Genomic DNA, 7940 nt, shown 5'->3' on the forward strand with positions numbered 1-7940 from the left:
ATATTTTCATAATTATAAGCATATTATATAGGTATATATTATATATATATTATAATAATATATGTATATTTTAATTTATATATAAAAGCTTATTTATATTATAAAAAAAAAAAAGAATAAATGAATACTTGAGTTATTATATTTATAATATATATTTAATATATTTTTATATATGTATGTAAGATTAATATTATATGAATAATATATATATATAGTAAAATAATTTATATGTATTTTTTTAAATAATGTTTGTATTATTTTGAGAACCTATTATATTTTTTTTATTATTTTTTTTTTTTCACCACTATTACTTTTTAAATTAATCCGAAAAAGTAATTATATATTTATATATATATTATCATAGTTATATAAAAGAAAAATATATAATAATACATTTATTTATATGTATATATGCTTTTTCCCCTTAACTTATAAATACATATATATATATATATATATATATATATATATATATTTATAATTTTTATTTTATTTTTTTCTTTTTAAATGGAAAAAGAAGAAGATTTAAAAGATTTTTGTGTAATAGATAATCGTGGTAGTGATAGTCCGATAGATGTATCGTGTGATAACATAATTGATAAGAATGGTAATGTGATATATAAAAGTTATAATAATGTGTACAAATTAACATATAAGCACATATTTAAATATAAAAGAATAAGCTGCATTAGTACTGATGTTATATATGATGAGAATGGAAATGGATATACTCCATTATATCATTATTATTATGATGACGTAATTAATTCAGATACAAATAAGGAAGAGAATTATGAGATTAATGAGGAAATATATAATAGAGAGAGTACAAAACAAGAATGTTTGAAATATGATATGTATGAATTATTATTATTACGTTTTTTAAAATATGAATGTGAAAATGATGATTCGGAAGATATATTAAATAAATATTGTTTTATAAGAGAAAGGAAATGTAATAAACCAGGGGGGAATAAATATATACCTAGAGACAGAAGTAATAATAATAATAATATAGGAAATAATGTAAATGGAATGAATAATTATGTTTTATTAAATAATAATAATATGAGAATAAGGAACATATATAACAACAACAATAATAATAATAATATTAACAATAATAATAATTTTAATAATAATTTTAATATTCATAATAATGATAACAATGATGATGGTTATGTGAAGGGAAGACATCGTGGAAATTATTTGTCAAGTTCATTGAATAATATAAATGGAAAGGTTTTTAAAAATTTAGATGATAATTGTTATAATTTACCAACGAATAATTTATATATTGATAAGGAGGGTAAAATGCATTTAACGGGAAAGGAACATTATAATGCAGCACCAAGTAATGAATATAACAATAATAATAATAAGAACACAAATAATTATAATAACAACAGTTATAATAACAATAATTTTTTTAATAACAATTATAATGATAATAATTATAATAATAGTAATAATAAAGGAATGGGAAATAAATATGATAGGAGTTTAAATTATTTAAAAAAAGAACATGATATGGTTGATTATGAATATAATAATAAAGGTAATATAAGAAAAAATGATTCGGAGAAATATTGGGATAATCCACCTTTACATTATTCTAAGAAAAATAATTATGATATTTTTACTTTGGGAGATATTAAAAAGTATGCAAAAAATAATGAGAAGAAAGGAAATAATAAATTTATGAATATGAATGATAATAACAGTAATAATAATATGAATAGTAATAGTAATAGTTATAATAATATATTTAAAGATAATGATGAAGAAAACTTAACCAAAAGTAATTTTGCAAAGTGGTTTAAGAATAATAATATGAATGTTAATGAAAATACAGACATAATAAAATATCTGAATAATAAAAATAGTCAAGGACAATCAGAAGGAAAGAACAACAACAATAGTAATAATAATAATAATAAAAATAATAGTAATAATAATAATAGTAATAATAAAAATAATATTTTTCAAGGTAATAGTAGGAATTATGAAAATGCCATGTATAATATAAATAATAATAATAATAATAATAATAATAATAATAATAATAATAATAGTAATAATAAATATGAAGCTTCTTTTAATACAGATAATATAAACACAAATAATGGTAGGGAAGAAGAAAAAATTAGTAATACTGTTGCTGAATTGTTAATGAAACAGATTTCTATGATTAAAGAACGTAATAAAGGTATGGATGTTATGGAAAAAAAAAATACATTTGGTTTTTTAGATAACAATTATCAGAATTATGGAAGTAATAATAATTCTAGTTTAGAAAAAAACAATATGAAAGAAAATGATATATATTCAAAAGAAGCAAGTAAAAGAATAATGGATATTTTCAGAACATTAAATTCAAATGGTTTAGTGTCACAAGAATCATTATTGGAGAATCAAGGTATACCTAACAATAATAACAATTACAATAATTACAGTAATAATAGAAATAAGAATCAAAATAATATTAATATGAATCATAATAATAATATGAATAATAGTAATAATAATATTAATAACAATATGAATTATTACAAAAATAATCATAAATATCATTCAATGGATAATGTGACATATAAAAAAAACTTTATTAATAATTATAGCAATAATGATGGAAATAATAATAATAGTAATAATAATAGTAATAATGTGGAACATTATTATATGAATAATAAAAAGGCTTTTAAAAATAAAATTAATAACTACCATAATTTACCAGATAATAAAAATAATATCATGAATAATAATACATATAATAATATTAATAAAAATAATTTATCTAATATGGAAAATTTTCCACCATCATTATCATTTAATAATTCAGATGTTAATAAAAATAATACACAAGGAAATATTAATATTACTCCTATAATTAATTCAATATTACGTTTAGATAATGAAGTTGATAATGTACACAACAATTCAATATCTGAAAACATACAGAATGCAAAAGTAAGTAATGTTTTAGATTCATTAAAGTCATTATTAAAAGCTTCAAAAAACGAAGGTAATAATAATTATAATATACCAAAAAATTTTAATAATAATAATAATAATAATAGTAATAGCAAATTTATAAATTATAACGCACAACAATTTTATCCATCACATCAACAACAACAGCAACAAATACAAATGCAAACACAAATAAATCGTACTCATTTGAACGATTATAATAAAAAAAAATTTAATAAAAAGGAAAGGTATCCAATGAAATATCCTGAATTTGATGGAACTACAAACGAAACTATGATGGTACGAGAAAAGGCAGAAAGACAACTAGTTTGAAAAATAAAAAAAATAAAAAATATATATATTTTGTTTTGCATATATATATTAATTTTGTACAATTTTGCGTATCCTTTTATATATATATATATATATATATATATATATATATATATATGTTTATATATCTTATTAATATTTTTATTATTATATGCTTCTGTTAATATATATATTTATATTTTTAAGGCACTTAAAAGTTTAATTCAAAACCAAGGTGAAATAAAAAAGTAATTGGTATATTAAGCCATGAAGCTTTTATATAAAAAAAAAAAGAAAAAAATAATGAAATAATATATAAGATGTAAACATAAAAAAATTAAATATATATTTTTTTTTTATTACTCCATATAGTGTATATATATATATATATATCATTTATATGTTATATATAAAAAAATTTTATAATAATAATATTTTTTTTTTTTTTTTTTTTAATAATATATAATAAAGTTACAAATATGTATTATATATATAATATATTGTGATGTATTATTTTAGATAGAATGGAAAAAAAAAAAGTGTTACATTCTATGTTATTATAATTCAAAATAATATAAAAATTAGTAAACTTTATATATATGTAAAAATGTAAATAATAAATATATTAAACAATATACTAAATATATTTTTAACTAAAATATTGTGTAAAGAATTGTAAAATTTTGAATTACATATTAAAAAGTCAGAAAACCATATAAAAAATTTAATATTTTTTTTTAATAATATTTGATATATATATATATATTATTTTAAAGAATTACTTTTACTTTTTTTCTACTTTTGTAATTTTGTTTTATTCAAATTGTTTTTAAAATAAATATTATAGAAATAATTTTAATTGTAGGAATAAATTTATGCATTTTACTTTTATTTTATTATTATTATTAGTTTTTTTTTATGTATATGTGAATTAATTTAAATATATTCCAATAAGTTATAACATAGTTTATCCCATATATCCAATAATATAAAAAATGTGGTCTTTATTATATATATATTTATATATTTGTCCAATATTTTATATATTTCACATATTAGATATATTTATATTGTGTTCATTATTAAAATTATTATGAAGAGATGCTTATATTTTATAGATTTGGGTGTAGATATTATGATTCTCATCAAAAGTATTATTATTTTCCTCTTATCTTTCATGATAATTATTTTCTATATCCTCAAAAATTGTACATATTTTCCAAATGATCCTCTTCATGCGTTACATCAGTGATCAACACATTATTATTATTATTATTTTCATCAAAATGTATATCCATAGATATATTTGTGCGTAAATGTTTTCTTTGAGAATCATTATTTTGCGTTATAAGATCACTATATGGAATATTTGTTGATCCAAAATCTTCAAGAGATGTTATATCATTACCTTCATGATTTATTTGTGTGTTTGTACTAATCATATTATAATTTTCATCATTATTTTTATTAATATCATCATGAGTTGATGATGTGTCCAATATATGTTCGTTATTTTCATTTTTCCATTCTTCATTCAATTGGTTCAACATTTCTTCTTTATTATTCCATTTGTTGCATATATTTCTATGTCTATCTAACCATTTATGGAACAAATCTATTTGATTATTTATAGGATCACCACCTATTTGTTTAACAACACTATTTGTTGATGAATTTTTTGGATGTTTTGTTCCAAATAGTTCATTTTCTTTTCTTTTGAGTAACTCATCATAAATATCATTACCACTATTTAAAGCATCATTGATTAGATCTGTACCACTATATAAACTATTGTATTTCGGAATATCCGTAGTATGTTTTGGTACATTCCAATCAATATTATATATAATTTCGTTATCATCACTATATAATTTTCTATCTTGAATAGATGTAATAAAAGGTTTTTCCTCATTACTAACATCTAAAATGTTAGGTTGTGTATCCTTATACATATTATCATCAATGATATTTTCATTAGGTAAATCCTTTGGTATATTTTGTAAATATTGTGAGATAAAATCTTGTTTTAATTCATTCCATTCTTCATCAGTCAATTTATTGATGGGTTTATCACTATTATCTTTCACATCATCTGTATAAGTATCTTGTACGTTATTATTTGTACTAGGTTTTAGTACTACTTCTATCAAAGTTTTATATTTTGGACCAAATGGTTTATATATATCATTAATATCAATCTCTTCAAACTCACTTTCTGATGAAGTTACGTCAGTCGTATCAGATGTAAACATATATTTGTCATCATCTGTATCATTTTCCACGTAAATATATGTTCTTCCTTTATATTTACCATATGGTACATATCTATTAGTAGATGTTTCATCAGGCATTCCATAATCGTTTTGTGGTATATCAAGAACACGAAAAATATCCACAGGTGTTTTGGGTTTTTTCTAAAAAATGTGAATATATATATAGGTATATAAGTTTGGGTATATATAGGTGCAATATATATGTATAAAAATTTTTTTTTTTTTTTTTTTTTTTAATAAAATATTTTTTTTTATTTTTTTTTTCTAAGAAAATTTATTTATCTTATTTTATATTTCTTTTTTATCTAATAAAATTTTTCTTATATTTTTTTTTTAATAAATTTTTTTTTTTTGATGACATTTCTCATTTTTTATTTCAAGTGAATTTATTTATTTTTTTTTTTTTATTTAAAAAAAAATGTAATTTTTATTTTTAAATTTGTGAAATTTTTTTTTTCCCCTGTTTTTCTTTTTTTCATTTTTTCTTTTCTACTTTTTTAATGTGAATACATTTATTAAATATAAATTAAACACCCACAAATCATACATGTAAAACACACAATGTTCACATAAATCATACAAATATATAACACCCAAATAATATATATATGTGTTTGTTACCTTCATGTAAAATAATAGAGCGATGGAACCTAATACAAAACTTATTCCAAGAGGGAGAGCAGATGATAATATATTGCTCATGGGTAATATTGGATCATCTTTTGATTGGGGTGATATTGGATGTGAAGGAATAGGACTGTTATCGGGTTGAATAGGAGAAAGAGGATGAGATGTTGGATCTTCTTCTTGTTGTGAATTTGATGGTTTTGTGTCCTCATTTCTTTTTGATGTGTCTTCCTCAAATTTTAAATTAGGAAATAATTTCCCCAATATTTCTTGAAAATCGTTATCCTTTGAATTAGTAATTTGATCGTATGTATTTTTTATATCAATGAAATTGCAGTGATTATCGTGAATTTTGCTTTTTATGTATTCCTCTGCAGAATTTTCAGAAATGGATGAGCTATTAGATGTATCTTTAATCTTTTGAAATTTTATATTAAATCCTTCCAATGATTTCTTTACCATTTCAATCCATCCTATATAAGTTGTAAGTTCCTTATTACAAGAATGATCTTTCAGTAATTCCAATCCAAATTTTTGTGTACTATCAGAAATCAAAGAATTACGTTTTCTATCAATATAGTTTTTTCGAATTTTTTGTTCTTTACATGCTTGTTCACTCCATTCAATTAACCATCTCAAAAATTGATCTGTGTTATCTTCAGTAGGTAAGATACACCATGCATTGTCCAAGGTTTTACTTTTGTTTTCTTTTTGATACCCGCATAACATTGCGTGCCACACTTTTTTTTTATTATGTTCCCACCAATCATTAACATTTTTAGGTTCGTTGGATGTACTACTGGAATGTAAATTATTTTGTTTATTTATAAGTATATTTTCTAATGTTGTTTTTATATCTGTAGTAATTGTTGTATCCATCATATCTGTACCTTTAATTATATCTCCATAATCATAAAAACTATATTTCATTGCTTGTAATCCTTCGTTATTGGCACCAGGATATTTTTTTGCTAATAATAGTCCTTCTGTATATGCAGCTGAAAGAAATTTGTTCATAAAATTATTGTATTCCATTTTTCTATCGATGCCTAATGATATGACACTTGTGCATAAATGTCTCCTTCTTGGAGGCATTAACACTCCTTTATTTTTTCCGGACCATTCACGTACTAAGTAACTATTCCAATTATCCAGATCATCCTTAAACGTTTTTCTGTGACACAGAATATTCTTTGCAGAAACATTTTTACACGCCTTGTCATATACATCCTTATCTTTAGGACATTGTTCCAATGGATCAGGTGCTTTACAATCGCAAGCTTGTTCGTACTTATTTGGAGGTTTTTCTTTGAATGCATAGGTATCATCATCATTATTATTATTATTGGTAAATTTGTATGGTATGCATTTAGTTGTTTTGTCAAGATACTGTTCGGCCGTTTTTGCGTCGTCAGCGCATTTGTTTTTCACTTTTTTTAAAAAATTATATGTACGTTTATTATCATAGTCTTGAAGAGTTATAGGGTTACGTTTACTTCCATATGTGGCCAAAACATTGTTAAAACTACCACTATTTTTATTTTCTTTTTCATACAATTCGTTGTATATTTTCGATTGTGTTTCAAACTGTTCTTGCCACAGTTGAACAAAATTTTTATATTCCCGACACGTTTTTTTACAAGCTTCACATTGTGTACCCTCAATGTCATCACGCTCACATGATGAACCACTGCTTGCACAGTTTTTGCATAATTCTTTTAAATTTTCCAACTTTTCTTTTTTTGCTTTACAATA

The 7940-nt window shown here is 21.2% G+C and overlaps 1 protein-coding gene and 1 pseudogene across 2 annotated transcripts; one reads left to right on the top strand and one right to left on the bottom strand.

Moving 5' to 3' along the window:
- Positions 1–507: 507 nt before the first annotated feature.
- On the top strand, positions 508–3306 carry PGSY75_0002600A (hypothetical protein; annotated as a pseudogene; the record flags this gene model as incomplete). The annotated part of the gene is made up of 1 exon: positions 508–3306. A coding segment is annotated over one exon (2799 nt).
- A 1178-nt stretch (positions 3307–4484) lies between these two features.
- On the bottom strand, positions 4485–7940 carry PGSY75_0002700 (putative EMP1-like protein; the record flags this gene model as incomplete). The annotated part of the gene is made up of 2 exons (XM_018783156.1): positions 4485–5699; positions 6180–7940. Coding segments are annotated over 2 exons (2976 nt in total), but the record flags the coding sequence as incomplete, so codon positions are not given.

This window comes from Plasmodium gaboni (assembly GCF_001602025.1).
Source record: "Plasmodium gaboni strain SY75 chromosome Unknown, whole genome shotgun sequence".
Lineage (NCBI taxonomy): Eukaryota > Apicomplexa > Aconoidasida > Haemosporida > Plasmodiidae > Plasmodium > Plasmodium gaboni.